The sequence below is a fragment of the Rhinopithecus roxellana genome, chromosome 13 (assembly GCF_007565055.1).
Source record: "Rhinopithecus roxellana isolate Shanxi Qingling chromosome 13, ASM756505v1, whole genome shotgun sequence".
In the NCBI taxonomy this organism is placed as follows: domain Eukaryota; kingdom Metazoa; phylum Chordata; class Mammalia; order Primates; family Cercopithecidae; genus Rhinopithecus; species Rhinopithecus roxellana.
In genome coordinates, this window is record NC_044561.1 from 127,294,229 (window position 1) to 127,311,330 (window position 17,102).

Below are 17,102 nucleotides of genomic sequence, written 5' to 3' on the forward strand. Positions count from 1 at the left end.
TATTAGGTTTTCTTGATAACATGCAAGACAAAATTTAAAGTCCCATTGAATTACACAGTTCAGTCTCTTGGCCCATGTCAGACGAGTGTTCGTTGTTAACATTTCTAAAGGGCTAAACTTTAGTCACCCTCCTATGCTAGATCTTCCATTGGAGGGTCCCCAGATCCATCCATTCCCCACCTCTCCCATGTCCTGCAGGCGAATGACTTCTGTGGACCACCTCCGGACTCTGGTTGGGTTTGGCCAATGGTAGGACAGAGGTGGATTTTGGAGGGAGAGAGAATGAGGTCAGGGTGTCTAGTCCCCTGGCTCTACCACTGCAGGGATGACACAGGCTGGCTGTGTTCCTCCCCAGATGTAGAGCAACTTTCCCTGGGCAGGGAGTGACGTGGGCAGTTGCTCTTTCCCCTGGCCTCTGAGGGTACAAAAGGACCCTAGTGGTTACCCGGCACCATTGTTATTTTGGATAGTTTCCTCAAATTATTCTGATTTTATTTCCTGCTGCAACTTGACTGACTTATTTCCCCAGCCTCACTCCTGTAACTGAACATTAACCAAATGGACGCAAGAAAAAAATATCCTTGGTAAGAGTCATTTTCTAGAACTGGAATATCACTATTTGGGAAGATTTTTGCAGCAATTTAAAAATTTGCCTTTGGCCGGGCGCAGTGGCTCACGTCTGTAATCCCAGAACTTTGGGAGGCCGAGGCAGGCAGATCACTAGATCAAGAGATGGAGACCATCCTGGCCAATATGGTGAAACCCTGTCTCTACTAAAAATAAAATTAGTTGGGTGTGGTGGCACACATCTGTAATCCCAGCTACTCGGGAAGCTGAAATGGGAGAATCACTTGAACACAGGAATTGGAGGATGCAGTGAGCTGAGACCACACCACTGCACTCCAGCCTGGCGACAGAGTGAGACGCCATCTCAAAAAAAGAAAAGAAAAGAAAAAATTGCCTTTATAGTATTAAGAATTTTAGAAATTATATAATCATCTATCTTTAAGCCTGAATTCATGTTTATAAACATTGAACCAAAAAATACATATGCAGTTTAGCCTTAAAAATTAAAAATATTTCCTCTAAAATTATGTATATTCAATCCTAACAATCTCATTTTTGTGTTAAGATCCTCCCAGTCACATTTTGGCACATCAGTGCCATCTGCTGGAAAGTTAATACACTTAGGTTTCCCAAATCCCAAAATGTGTGTCTTTTGTGGGGTAGTGGGAGGAAACGTACCCTTTATTTAAGAAATGTCTTACTTTTAAGTACACAGCTGTTTAACTTCCACATCTTTATCAATATAAACCCCAATTAATTACAAAGCACCAAAAATCTAAAATTTAAAAAAAAAACACTAAACATTTCTTTCTGCACATCTCTCGGTTTCTAAGATGTTCTTCTGTGGTTCTGCCCTGTTTGTATAAAGGGCACATGTTTAAACATGACCCATTCTTTTACTCAAATCTCTGATATTAATAGGTATGTAAAAAATATGTGAAATATGTATGTTTAAATATAATATGTAACATATATTTAAATAAAATATATACATATGTATTTTGAAGTCTGTGACAAAGCTTTAGCTGTGAAATAAGCAAGGATGCAGGACTGTACATCTTTTTGTTGTGTTTTCCCCATCATTAGACAGCAATTAAAATCAGACAGAAACAACATGACACAACTGTTAAATTTTCTTATGTGAAAATTGCAACAACAAATATTCTAAATAATATAGAAACAGAAAAGATTGCTTAACTGATTTTAATGACACGAAGCTCCTAGACTTGATATAATCGTTATGCAAAATACATAGGTGAATACTGTCTTCTTTTAAAAATATAAAATAAATAAGCAGACATGTGAAAATAGGCAAGTTTCCATTAAATAAATGAAAATTAAAAAAACAAAAAGTTTTGCGTTCCATGTCATTTGAAGAAGGAAAATTATCATTTTAAACAATATTCAAGTTTATTAAACAAATAAAAAAATATTATAAAATGTTTAACTTTCATCAGCTTCAAGGTTTATGTTGCTCCCAAATTTTGCATACAACTGAACTTTCAAATCTGCTAACACCCGCTGAATTGATTCCACTCTGGATTCTAAGGCATCAATTTCTTCTTGCAAATTTTTCTGGAAAAAAAATAATTTAAATTAATTCTATTCAATTGGATAATTTCTGAGCATCTGTGTCTGAAATAATATTTGGGAAGAATTTTAGGTCAAGAACCTTCTAAACTTGGACAGGCAGCTAAGTAACACTGACAATTAGGTCTAAATGTCTGAATGTGGGCATTTTTAATTCATGGTCCATACTTGCTTATCACAGAATAAATCAAGCTTGTTTTCTCAGTTTCTGCTGATCCAAAAAATAGTAAAAAATTAATTTCTAAATTATTTTCTAATAAAGAAGCAAATACAAAGACTTCTATAAACAGTTTATCCTGGGCCTGCTGGCTTCTAACCCAGCTTTTTCCAACAACAAAAATAACTATGAGACTACAGGAAATGACAGAAACTCACACCACCAACCACCAATAATTAAGAATAACAACTTATGATCCAAATCTGGCAGAAATTTTCACTGACTTTGAGACCTCTGGGGCTACACTTTGGAAAAGAGTGGTAAAAAGTGCCTCATTTGTAAGACAGAACAGCTTTGCCCAGTGAAAAGTCAGATATTTTTCTAAGTATTTGAGGTGATAGACGTGTTAACTATCTTGATTTAATTATTCTCATTGTATTAATAAATTATAACATTATGTTTTACCCCATAAATTTATACAATTATAAATTGTCAATTTGTAATTAAAAATACAATTCCAAAGGACAATTCTCTCTACCTACCTATCTATAGATACTTAGCCTCTTCAATTCTAAAACCAGTTTTGTAATGTTAATGCTTCCCTCATTAATAGATTAAATGTTAATATATATTCTTTGTTAAAAAAAAAAGAAAAGAAAAAAGTCATAAGTTCCTTCCTGGCTAGGATCAAAACAATTTTTTTTCCTAAACATGACAAAAAAATATGAAATCATACAAACCAAATACCCACTAACATTAGAAACAAAAGAATATCTAATATTGACAGTGTTGCTGTTTTAGAAATCTAGCCAATGGTTCTCAAAGGGTGGCCCCCAGACCAGTATCAGGGACAAAATCACCTGGGAACTTGTCAGAAACACACACTCTGGGGCCCTACCTCAGCCCTCCCGAAAGAACTTCTTTGGGTTGGGCCCAGCAATCTGAATTTTTAACAAGCCTTGTGAGTGACTGTGATTTTTATGTGTGCTAAAAGTTTGAGAATCACTGTTACAAAACAAGAAATAGAAATAAGACATATGGCTGCTAGAAAGGGATAAATTCTAAATTTCTATACCGAGAAAACCTGGTTAATAAGTAAAATAAGACACTAGAAAGTTATTTTAATATCACAAGTCCAGTCATCTCTCTCTTTTCCAAAAATCTCTGAAGGCTCCTCTTTGCTCTGGGACGGGAGTGGGCAAACTATAGCCCACAGGCCAAATCTAGCCTGAAGCTCGTTTCTGTCAAGTTTTATTGGAACACAGCCATGCAGATTGACTCATCTTGCTTTCATACCAATTACGGCAGAGGCCGTGCAGCCCACAAAACCTAATATATATATACTTCTGGCCCTTCACAGAAGGTTTGCTGACCCCTGCTAAGACAAAGTACAATTTCTTCAACTCAACTGACTGGAGTTCTCCAAGATGTGGCCACGATTTCACTTGCTCCAAAATCTCCAGCAAATACACCTTCCTGCAGGTCTATGTTTGCACCACCGTCATCCTATGGCCGTTTCTATATGCTGCTTCTCACGACTAGAACACCCTCCGCCCCTTTCTGGCTAAATAGCCACATATTCCTCAGCTGCTATCTGAGCACTTTCCCTGGGAGCCCTTCCCTGACCCTTGATGTCCAGACTAGTATAGATTCCTCTTCCTATGTTCTTAAAGCCACGTCTATCCTCATACCACTTTCTACTCATTATCAGTTTTGTTTACTTTTCTTTCTTCCCATCTAGACTATATGCTCCATGCAGGCAAGGGCTAGGCAGGTTTTGTTGTCCCCAATTATCCCGAGTACATGGCAGAACCTGATACAGAGTAAGCACTCAATTCATTCATTCTAGAATTCTAGAATGAATGAAGGAGTAAAAAAATAAAGGTTCAGCCGGGTGAGGTGGCTCACGCCTGTAATCCCAGCACTTTGGGAGGCCGAGGCGGGTGGATCACAAGGTCAGTCTGCCCAACATGGTGAAACCCGGTTTCTACTAAAAGTACAAAAATTAGCTGGGCGTGGTGGCAGGCACCTGTAATCCCAGCTACTCGGGAGGCTGAGGCAGGAGAATCGTTTGAACCCAGGAGGCAGACGTTGCAGTGAGCCGAGATTGCGCCATTGCACTCCAGCCTGGGTGACAGGGCGAGACTCCATCTCAAAAACTAACTAACTAAATAAATCAATCAAGGTTCAGTATCTATCCGTGCGTGGGGCAGGGGATTCACAATAGCCACAAAAACCATGAACTATCTGGGAATACTTCCAAATATTTTTTAAATGGTTAAACAAATAAAAAGAACAAAAATCACAAAATTTGACCAAGAAGAAAAGATTTAAACGTAAGGGAGACATACAACATGTCTGCATGGAAAGACCCAGGAGTAAATGACAGTTCTTCCCCAGATTTACTAAATGTGGGTTTCATTCATACGAAGTTTTGCTTTTTATGACATTTGAAGAAGAGAGACTATCACTTTCAGCAATCAGGTTAATTAGCAAAAGCATTAGGAAAGGTTTAATTGCCGTCAGCTTCTCATAGACAAACAATGTGACTGTCCCTCCCATATAGTTAGAAGGCATGTGAACTGAAAATTTCATACCATGTATCAAATGTCTCAGACACTATCAGAGAACTCATATGCTGACCCAGTAATTATACTTCTCTATTTCCTCAAAACAATTTTCTAAATGTGAACAAAGATTTACGTAGAAGAATGCTCACAGTAACATTACTACAGCAAAATACTGGAAACAAATTAATGCTAACAATAAGACCCGTGACCCTAGTTGATAACCATCAACATGATATTAAACAGTCATCAGAAACGATGTTTTGAAAAGGCCTGTGTGCCTGGCTCAGAGCAGGCTCCCAATGAGTATCTGCTGGACAAACAAACATTCAACGAAACCAGCAAAAATGCTCCTCCTGAAACATTAACTGTCCAAACTGGGAAGCAAACTACATGGAGAGAGGCAGAGAGAACATAAAAGAAATACAGGAAAACGTTCACTATGAATGGTTACCTCTGGGTAGAGTTACAGGGGATTTTTCTTTTCTGCTTCAATATATGCTATACCTTCTAAATACTTAGTTTTGAGCAAGGTTCTGGAGTCAGAAGACCACTGTCTATGTATCACTTTGAATAAATCCCGTAACCTCTCTAAGCCTCTATTCTTTGTCCCTAAATTGGGATAACAGGTCATTGTTAGGATTCAATAAGATCCTGCTGGCAAAGCATTCAGAGCATGTCTGGGACTTAACAAGGCAGGAAGTATTAGCTATCGCTAGCATCCACTATTTCCCTACATCTACAATTACATGTTCTTTATAATGATATAAATTCTAATTTCAGAATTAACATTGAACATACCTTTGCTTCTTCTAACATTTCTTGTGTTTCTTCTTGAGAATGGCTAATGAAGACATCACCAATTTGATAAGGTATCATTAAGCAGTCATCATCTGCAAGCATGATGTCATCACAAGCGTCTTCTAGGTTTTGGAGTTGTTTCTATAAATGCAAATGGCAAAGAAAATGTAGCCAAAGTTCTCTGATAGAGGCTAAAGGCCAATTGTAATCTGAGGACAGCAACTCTCTGAGGGACCCTCTCACAAAGGTATTATTACCACATTAGAATAAGACTTTAATTGGTAACTTTTTAGAGGACATTTCACAAGCAAGCACCTAGAGCTATCTAACGCATTGTCCTCTGGATATTTTCAGATCGCTATAAGCACCCTGTGGTGGACAGCAGGCACCCATGGTCACTCAGAATGTCTTCTATTTTAACAATTTTCAACTTTGTGAATTCTGCCCTCCTACAAAAACAAAACCAAAAAAACCAACCTACATTTCTCAGCCTTGCTTGCTGATAGGGTGCAAGTAAATCATGCCGGTAATGAATGCTCTACCAGCATGCCTGAGTGATAATAACTTCAATTCCACCAATCGAATGCACTTGAGCCGGATTTCAACTCAAGGGAGACGGCTGGACACGGGCCCCGATTTACAGGGGTAGGTGACATGGCAGCAGCAATTTGGTGTTCCTAGGTCTGCAAGGGCGGCTTCCTCATTGGGAAGACAGCTGACTCTGGGATCGGTGAAGGCAACAGCTGCTCCATCGCCAGCCAAGTTCTCCAAGACTTGTTCCTGGACCCTCGGTCTAGACTCAAGTTCCTCAACAATTCTGTAAGTTATCACATATCCCTTTTTAAAAAAATGACTTTCTGCTTAACTAGAGTGGATCGCGTTTTTCATCTGCAACAAAGAGCCCAGAGAAATACATATTCACTTGTTAACTGAGTTCAGTTTTAGTAGCTATAGTGCAAAAAAATTTTATTCTTCTAATAATTATTTTCAATACCTTTTTTACTTCTATTTCTTCCTTTAGCTCTGTGATTCTACTTGTATTCCGTGCAAATTTGTTTATCTTTTGTTGATCTTCAAAAGTAACATTCACATCTTCTGCAGCCTGAAAAAAGTGTTTAAGTTTTTGTAAAATTTTAATGGAGAAGTTATAAGTTAGCTTTTTACATTTCTCAACAATAACTCAATAAGCTACTTGCACTCATACAGTCAAGAATCACATGAAGTACAGAATTTAACAAATGCCTTATTCTTTGCTCCACCAGCTTAAGGTTTGTTCATAAATCTATAAACTTTTCTGATACTCTATAAAATAATTCCTAAGCTATAAAAATATTGCAAATACAAAGAACAATTAATAAGTCCTTTTAAAAGGAAAGAAAAAAGCCAACTTTTGGCCCAGAGCAGAATTTCTCAAGTTGGAGCATTCTTTCATTAAGATGACCCAGGGAACAAAAAGTTACGCGGTCAAATATATTGCTAAATGTCTCACAGTGTTTTTTTCCTTAGAGCTAAAACTTGCATGAGCTTACTGGCTAAAGGGTCACTGTACATTTCAGTGGCTATATTCCATTCATAGCAAAAATTATGTCTATAATGTAGGATGTTTAAATGTCTTAATAAGGTCTACTTCACTAAAAAATGAAGAAAATTGAATGTTTAGTATTTAAAAATTAATATTTAATGTGATTACATTTACAAATTTGCAAATAAAGAGTACTTGGATAACATAAAGTACCCATTAAATAATAAAAAAATAGCTAACACTGATTGAGTTTACTATGTGCCAAAACTTCCTAAGTACTTCATTATCTCTGCTAATCCTCCAATCCATCTTATTAAGGAGGATCACCAGTACTATTTTACAGATTGAGAAACTGAGGTACACTTTATACAATGTGCCCAAAGCCACATAGCCAGTAGGTGGTGGAGCTTGATTTCAACCCAGGGAGACTGGCTCCAGAGGTCGGACAGGTCCACGAGTTCTCGGAAACTGAATGCAAAGATGCATCTGTGTGAATGTGCACGTGTGTGTGTGAGTGTGTACACAGGCTTAGGAACATTTGGAAGAAGCAGCAGGATGTCTGCTTTCATCAGATTTTCAAGGAGATACCACATATCTTTTAAAAAATAAAGCTAAAAAATAAAACCAGACTCTCCTTAGGGTTTCCCTTCCATTTATAAAATGAAAACCAGAGCACCTGATTCTAGTTTAAAGGAGGAAAGATACTTGTGTGTGTATAAAAATAGTTCATACTGAAGAACTACTTTTGGTTCTTTCACAATAACAGTAATGAGCTCACAACATCCACACTCCATCCCCGACCTGGTCTCTCGTGACCATCGACTTAAAGTATGCGACCTTTTATTTCTCAGAGGTTGAAAGGCTGTGTCAAGCAATACAGAGCTCAGTGGTCAGAATATAACACATCCCTCCCCTTTGTCAGGCTCTCACTCCACCTCAACAATCCAGAAGATAGCCAGAAAAAATTCTTTACATTACACTCTGTCTAGCTTTGAGTGTTGAACCATATGCATAATTTTGATGAATATGGAAGTTGGGGAACACTGAGCTACACTCAAGAAACCAAAGTCTATATCTTGGCACACAAGTCATTTTGCCTAAGTGAGAACTGTCAATTCCCTATGCAAATAGATAGCAAAGAATTCTGAAGAGTTCCTGTTTGCCTGAAGAGTATATGCCATTTTGTTTGAACACTGAATCCCTGAAGACCTTGGCAGGTATTTAGAGATGCATTTGTCATAGTGAGGGCTCAACAGAGCCATTCACATGAACAGATCCAGTGCAGGACTGCCTGGCACATAACTGAGGCTAATACACGGTTTCTGAATCTAAACCTAAATCATGCTTGATCAAACTCATAAACACATAGTTTCCAAAATGTGGTAGAGAGAATTTGGCTATCTGCTTTCTGTCTTTCCAAAGCAGGTATTTCCTGTTGTAGCCCCACCAAACCACAGCCATCAGCACAGACGTGGCCCCTGGTATCCAGATCCTTCTGGTCGTTTTCCCACTGGGGTTAAGGGCTAAAGTTGATGTGTGAGTCAAATACACTGCATGCCACCCATGGAGTGCTGTTTGCAGCAGAAGGTAAGATGTCAGTGCCTTTGATGGCTCACAGAGGCTTCTGCTTTAGTCTCCCTGTCCTAGAATATTCCTACATTTCTTGAAGCTGCATTTTGGCAAGAAGTGGGTAGGTTTGTTTTTTTTTGTTTGTTTGTTTTTTGTGAGACAGAGTCTTACTCTGTCGCCCAGGCTGAAGTGCAGTAGCATGATCTCGGCTCACTGCAACCTCCGCTTCCTGGGTTCAAGCCATTCCCCTGTCTCAGTCTCCCAAGTAGCTGAGATTACATACACGTGTCCACCACGCCCAGTTAATTTTTGTATTTTTAGTAGAGAAGGGGTTTCACCATGTTGGCCAGGCTGGTCTTGAACTCCTAACCTCAGGTGATCTGCCAGGCTCCGCCTCCCAAAGTGCTGGGATTACAGGCGTGAGCCACCACGCCCAGCCAGAAGTGGGTAATTCTTAACTGGGGGAGGGTCAATGGACATTGACAGGTCAATTCAACCCGAGACTGTATGCAAAATGGCAGGTATAGTATGTGCATTCTTCCGGAAGGTCTTCATATCCTATAGTATCTGAGGCAGCACACAGAGTGGTGGAAAGAGTCAGGCTGGAATCCAATCCAAGCAAACAGGAATCTTGGGCAAATTACCCAATTCTTTGGAACCACCTCAGGTTTCTCATCTGTAAAAAGAAGCTAGTTCCCACCTTATAGGGTTGATAAAATGAACATGTGGGAGAAAGCCTGATGATGGAGTCAGTCAAATGATAGCTAAGCATTTTATATCCTGAATATTGCTTATCAAAAATCATTACAAAGAACAGATCCAGATCTAGAAGGAAATTCTGCTAGGCCAAAGAGAAATATGCCTGCTCGAGATCCACGGTAAAAATTAAAATTCCCCGGGGTTTTTTCTTGAGAACTAGTATCTTACGGGATTAGAGGAGGAAACAGAACCATACTCAGTTATGCCCCACACCAAGTCTAGGTATTACTCGGAGTCTGCACTGACAGCTGGGTCCCTGGAAATAAATTCTGGCCAATTTCAGTCTTTTATTTTTACTTTTAAAAATATATCTACCAAGTCTGTATGATGTAAACTTTTGCTTTGTATTTGTACTCAACTTTTTTTTGGTTTTTGTTTTTCAGATGAGTCTCGCTCTATCGCCAGGCTGGAGTGCAGTGGCGTGATCTTGGCTCACTGCGACCTCCACCTCCTGGGTTCCAGCGATTCTCGTGCCTCAGCCTCCTGAGTAGCTGGGATTACAGGCACACGCCACCATGCCCAGCTAATTTTTATATTCAACTTTCATTCATGCAGTAGTTTATTTAACAATTACTGTTTCCTATATGCCATGACAAGACAGCCACTATCCCACCTGGCAAGCATACATCCTGGTGGAGGAAGAGAAAAAAACAAGATGAACGAGATAATGTTCGATGGTGACAAACGTGATGATGAAAATAAAATAGCTTAGGAGTAGAAAGTTTTGGGGGCCTGGGGAGTGAAGGAGGCTTCTTTAGATAAAGGTCAAAGGTAGCCTCTCTGAGGAAAGGACATTTGTATGCAGGACAATCAACAGAAATCAAAGTGCAGACCTCCTTATGGTCAAGAACTGGATCTTAGAAGGCAGAACTTTAGAGATGAGAGTACTGAATCATCTCATCTAAACATTCTCCCCAGCAAAATCATGATCTGTTGAGAGATAACGATGTGTTACAAATGTAAAGTACTCCAGACTGTACATGATTTGCTTTTCATTAAACTCAAAGGGCTATCTCTCTCTGTTTCACTCTCACTCACTGGCATACAGGTATGTTTTCTCCCAGTGAGGGCAAAGGGGAAAAGCGTACATGTAAGATAATCTATCGGGAATTGTTCATAACACTGGAAACACCTACAGGAGGACATTACATCTATCATGTGACTCTTAAAGGCTTCAAAGTTAACGAAGATCTGTTATATTTTGGCCACCACCTACCCTTCTATAAGTTCTTTTCCCATCATGGCTCAAACTCTCTGCCCCTGATTATCTGCCCTCGGGCCTTCCTTGTATTAAATGTACTCAGAGTCTCTGCAGATACTCCTCTCTAGAATGCTTCATTCCCTATTCAACTCTCCCTTCCTTTCCTTACATAATCTCACAGATCTCAATTTAAATGGCACTTTCCCAGGAAAGCCTTCTTTGATCTCAAAACAGACCTCATTTTGGTCCTCATTTCGTAAGTACTTTTCCTTCACAGTTCTCATCAGAGAAACTAGTTTTCTGTGTGACTACGTGAGTAATGCCTGCCTCTGTCCTGGAACATACATTCTTTGGGGCTATGAGAACAAGGGGAGAAGAACTTCCTCACTGGTCACCGCAGTTGTCTCCACTTGAAACTGAGACTATGCCATATTACATGCCCCCAAAAATTTACTGAATCAATGAAAGGGAAACAAAAAAGTTGGTAATTAGAAATTTTGCAATCAAAATCCAAGGTTCAAATCATTCTTCTGCCATTTCCTCTTTGACCATTTACTTCACCTCTCTGCACTTCAGTTTCCATATCTATAAAACGGAGTGAACCACAACTAGCATCTTCCAAGGAATTAACCTAATACCAGAGGGCCCAATTTCACAAGCTAGAGGTGAAGCGAATCTCACCAAGTTTCATACTTTTTTGAGTCACCACGGCCCTGGACCCTACTCTGGGACTCAGTAAGAATTTTTGGATAACCCAATAGTAGGGTGAGCAACACATCTTGAGTTGACTGGGGCTTTCCCTGTTTTGGCAGTCCCTCAATTTCATACAAAAGGGGGCAATGGGTCACCCTACACCAGGCACAGATGGCATAGACTATGTGGTACCGGATAGAGGTAAAGCAAAGGAAGTTCTAATGTGGTCTTAAAAGTGGAATGAACGCAAATCCCTCCAGCCAAGAGAGTCTCATCGAAGACCCCCTATCGCAGTTTAAAACACTGACTCCGTTGTCAGAATGCCTGTGTTTAAATGCTAGCTTTGTCTCTGTGCCTGTTTTCTCATTTGTTAAATAAGGATAAAAACAGTATCTCCCCTAAAGAACATAAGATAAACAATACACGCAAAAAAAAAAAAAAAAAAAAAAAAGTACAGTTATACCTAGCACACTGTAAAGCTCCCCAAATTGTCAGTCGTTATTTCCTTCCCCATCTCCACTTTTCTTTTTCTTCTGTCTAGCTATCTTTACGCATCTGGGAAGACACGGGATTATAAACCCGACATGGAAATTTGGCCTGCTTAGTGGTTACATAGGTGTGCTTTGAGAAAAACCAAACCAAACCTGAGTTCGAACTCCAGCTCAGCTTCTTACTAGCTGAGTCACTTTGGGGCCCCTAACGTTGCTCTGTGTCTAAGTTTCTTTACCTGCAAAGTGGGGAGGAACCCATTGCACTTGCTGAGTTGCGGGGAGGAAAACAGCTAAAGGGCCGGCTGCTGATAAATACTGGTTTTAGCCTGGAGGACTCGGGGGCATAGAGCGTGGACATGGGCAGCTCCGGGTTGGACACGGGGGCTCTGGGGCCTGATAATCCGGGGATGCAGGAACCTGCTGTCCCCCTTATGAGCTGCGTAACCTGAGGCAGGTGACTTCCGATCTCTGGGCCTCAGTTTCCTCACTCGTAACCACGGTCCCAGCAGCAGCTACCCATAACCAATGAGGCTAATGCGATCATGCCGGTGCAACGCCCGAGTCAAGGCCAACCACACTCAACGAGGCCTTTGACTTCCCACACCTCAGGGGAGAGGCTGGGGCTGCAGGTTCCTCAGACTCCCCGGGGGCACCCTCGGCTTCGCGGGAGGCGGCCCAGGGCCCTCCGAGGCTCCCGGCCCCAGCCCCGGCGCCCCGCCTCGGCTGGCCAGGTGCCTAGGAAAACGCTCAGGGCGCCAGGCGCGGGCAGGCCTTGCCGCGGGGCCGCTCTCAGGACCTCGGCCTCGGCCTCGGGTACCACGCCGGGCTTCGGAGCTGCGCATCCCCAGCATTCCGCGCTCCGACCCCCGCGGCCAAGATTCGGCGCCACCCGAGCATCCAGAGCCCCGAGCGCCCCACTCACCGCCTTCTTCATGGTGGCCGCCATCTTGGGACTGGACTACGGCACGCGGCGGGGAGGGCCGCAATGGCGCGCTTCGTCCCCGAGCGTTCTCTCGCTCCCGGTCGGCCCAGAACTCCCCGCAGAAATACAACACTGTCTCCACATTCCCTCCTCTTGGACTTTTGGCTAGTGATTCCAAACGGCTGGAACGTACGGAGGAAATGTGACCTAGAAAGACTTGGTACATGCCAATTAAAGGGACAGGCAACCCCCCGTGGGCCGACATAAACACGGGGGTGTGGCGAACGGCTCCGGCCGCGGGCAGCAGGGTGCGCGTCTCAGGCTCAGCGCGGCGGGGCCCAGCTGGGGCAGGATCAAAGGGGACGGTGGGGCAATTTTTCTCCATCCGTCCCACAGACTTGCATTGAGAAAGCTGACCTACCTGTAAAAGAGCTAGGAACGAATGGCCTTGGCAAATAGAGTTTGAGACTTACGTGCCAAGATAATTCAGGTGGTGTAAAGGAGGAGGCGCTCCTTTTAATGTAATTTTTTTTTTTAATTTAGATTGAGGGGGTATGTGTGCAGGTTTATTACACGGATATATTGCATAGTGCTAAGGTTTGGGTTTCTAATGATCCCGTTGCCCAAGTAGTGAACATAGTACTCCCTAGGTAATTTTTCAACACCTTTCCCCTGCCCTCTTCCCCGTTTTTGGAATCCCTAGCATTTATTGTTCCCATCTTTATGTCCATGATTACCCAGTGTTTAGCTCTCACTCGTAAGTGGGAACATGAGTGGTTGGTTTTCTGTTTCTTTGTTAATTCACTTGGGATAATGATGTCCAGCTGCATCCATGTTGCTGCAAAGGACATGATTTTGTTCTTTTTTATGGCTGCATAGTATTCCATGGTGTATATGGACCATGTTTTCTTTATCCTGTCCACCACTGATGGGCACCTGGGTTGATTCCATGCCTTTGCTGTTGTGAATAGGCAATCCTATTAATTTACAGCAATATTATGGAACAGTTACTGTATATTCTGACACTTGTGTCTCCCAGTTAGTAAATTTTTTTTTGCCTTAGGATCTCTTTGTACTCCTAGAAATTATTGAGGACTCCAAAGAACTTTTATGTGGGTTATTTATCGATATTTGCTGTATTAGAAATTAAAGCAGAATTTTAAAAATGTATTTATTAATTCATTTAAAATAATATAATGGTAATAAAAATCACACCTTAAAAATACCTATATTTTCTAAGACAAAAACAAATTGAGAAGATTGTCATCGTTTTACATTTTCACTGATCTCTTTAATATCAGGCTTAATGGCAGGTTAGATTCTCATGTGTACTTCTGCATTCAGTCTCTCCAAATACACTGTTTAGTTGTATAGTTGTAGGTATGAAAAACCCCAGCCTCACACAAATCATGTAGTTGGGAAAGGGAGGCCCTCATGGATCCCTGAAAAGGTCTCAGGGACCCCCGACGTTCATGGACCACAGCTTGAGAACTGCCCCTGACAAGCCACCTCCTTTCTCAAAGTCCCAATTTCCTCTTTGGTTCAATGAGGGGAATGGGACCTTACAGCACCCTGTGCTCTCCCCACCGAACCACCTAGCCCGCCACGGGCATTGCCTGTTCTCCTGCCTATTCTGGGCTCTCCAGGCCCTTACTATTGGGACTTTCCAGTGTGTAGCTCATACGTGCTCAAAAAAGTATTTGTTGAATAAAAATGTTTTTCCAGGGTTAAATTTTAGCACAGGGTCTGGCGCATAGGATATGCTCCATCAGTGACATCTGTTTATTCCAGAGCTCAATGTAAAAGCACTGCAAGAAACAAATGGTGGAGAGGGAGACAGAAATAAAGGGCAAAATTGTCACAAATGGTACCGAGTGCATGAAGGAGATAAATGAGGTGCTGAGGCAGAGCACAGAGGGGAGGGGTGGGGGCCGGCTCTGGAGCTGGCCTCCAAGCTAAAAGAAAATGGGAGGCCTCAGCATGGGGAAAGGAGACGAAAGTGGACCCCAGGGATGGAGGGCTGAGAGGGAAAGAGCCTGGTGAGACACGGTAGAAAGGACAGAGCAGCATGGAGCAAGGCTGGGGTGCAAGGCAGGGGCCAGATCTGGGTGTGTTTTAGACCTTGGTAAGGCCAAACTGGGGGAGGGAGAGAGAAAGAGAGAAAGAATTCTGATTTTTTCAAACCTTTATTGAGAAATTTCTGAGTTGAAAGGTGAGGAACAACGGAGCATGAATTTTGAGGAAGTGTGATTGTACGGTGGGGACCGAAAGTAGCATAGGGAGTTTCAAAGAGAGAAGCACTTCAATCCTCAAATTCATAGATCTGAGGACCAGAAGGGACGTAAACCTTCATCTATGCTAACCTTTACCTTTCGCTGAAGTATGTAATAATGATAGTTGTTATGCTTTGGCCGTGTTCCCACCCAAATCTCCTCTTGGATGGTAGCTCCCATAATTTCCATGTGTTGTGGGAGGGACCCGATGGGAGATCATTGAGTCATGGGGGGTGGTTTCCTCTATACTGTTCTCGTGGTAGTGAATAAGTCTCAGGAGAGCCGATGGTTGTATGAGGGGTTTCCCCTTTCTCTTGTTTCATGCTCCCCGTCTGCCACCACATAAGATGTGCCTTTTGCCTTCCACCATGATTGTGAGGCCTCCCCAGCCACGAGGAACTGTGAGTCCATTAAACCTCTTTTTCTTTATGAATTACCCAGTCTTGGGTATGTCTTTATCAGCAGTGTGAAAACAGACTAATGCAATAGTAATAGTAACATATAAAACTGACAGGGCACATATTCTGTGGCTTGCACGTTGCTAAATGTTTTAATCCTCCCCATACCACACAATATTGTTATCGACCATTTTACAGGAGAGGAAACAGAGTTTCAGAGGGACAAAGCTACCTGGCCAAAGCTACAGCAGCCAGGAAGTACCAGAGCCTGGGTTTGAACTCTTGGCAAACCTGGCTCCAGAGACCACTCTCCTAAGCACCAGGATTTGCACATCACCACAAGTCATGTATAAAGTCAGATGTGTCCCGGAGTGGGCAGCTCATAGTGGACATTGCAGCTCCTGTCACCTAACTTGCATGAGCAAAGTGTTTAAGACTCATTAAAGGGCGTACAGGAGCCAGACTGCCTTGGTTCAAATCATACCTCCACCACTTTCTAGTTTTGATGTTAGACAAGTTACTTTCATGGCAAAAATAATAATGTCTCTCTAATAGCGTTGTGGCGAAGAGTAGAAGAGATAATACATGCAAATAAAGTGCATTGTAAGCTCTCAGGAAATGTTAGCTATGATTACTTTCTCAGTTCAGCCCTGTTGCCTCTGAAATTCCTCTGCCCAAGTTATGATCTTTCCAATCTCCTCTTAAAGAACTCCCCTGGCTCAGTATTACTGCTCACTACCCCCATGGCCATGATTAGTGCTGCCTTTTGAGACCGCAGCATCCATTTCAGATGTGTAGAAGTTGGAAAGCATCCTGGGAGAGAAGAATGACAATGGTTAGAAGCCATCCTAGTTGGAATTTTTAAAGCAGAGCCCGAGGCAAAGGCTTAGGTACTGCTTTTTCATTAAGGAGTAGAATCCCAGGGCAGCAAGAGCAAGCAAAAAGTGGAATGAAGCAGGTCAGGGAGGGCAGCAGAGCCCATACCAGGAGACCTCACCAAGCTGACCTTTGCTTGGTATCAAGCACGACTGGTTGCTCCCTCTCTGGGGACTGTCCTGTAAGAGGCTGTGTTAACCAGGACACAGGAGAGTTCAGCTGGGGAGAACTCTTATCTGCCAGTTCCTGCCTCCCATGCAAAGGCTGGCCCCACGGGGACCTCACTCCCAGACACTTCCAGGTTGCTCACTGAGGCTCCCATACTTTTCCTTACCTCAGCCTTCCACAGGGAAGCCCCCAGGTGGAGGAACAAGGTGTGAGGCTGTGAGCACCAGGCAACTGGAGCGAGAGGCAGCCCTGCTGGGTTCTGCACACCTCAAGCCTGCACACCATGGCCGATGTGGAGCTGGTCACTGTGGGGGCTCCTGGGGTGGAGCAGGTGGCCAATGGCAGGTGAGGACAAAGACAGGTTAAACCAAGAGGCTTTAACATGACACATCCTCAGGTGCCGTCTGACACAGAGGCCCATAAAATCAGCTAAGAAGTTCAGATTATGACATACTGAAGAGTCACTGAATTAAATTCTTTTAGGACTTCAAAATTACATTGGACAAACCACAGAATGAGAGAAAATATTTGCAAACTATTTAGTTGAA

The 17,102-nt window shown here is 42.2% G+C and overlaps 1 protein-coding gene across 1 annotated transcript; it reads right to left on the reverse strand.

The window, feature by feature from the left end:
• Positions 1–1,752: 1,752 nt before the first annotated feature.
• On the reverse strand, positions 1,753–13,118 carry PFDN4 (prefoldin subunit 4). Its single transcript, XM_010363357.2, has 4 exons — positions 12,840–13,118; positions 6,677–6,784; positions 5,683–5,823; positions 1,753–2,142 (listed from the first exon to the last, which is right to left on the reverse strand). The coding sequence occupies exons 1-4, from the start codon at positions 12,861–12,863 to the stop codon at positions 2,011–2,013; spliced, it is 405 nt and encodes a 134-aa protein (XP_010361659.1). The 5' UTR covers positions 12,864–13,118; the 3' UTR covers positions 1,753–2,010.
• Between the last annotated feature and the right edge of the window lie 3,984 nt (positions 13,119–17,102).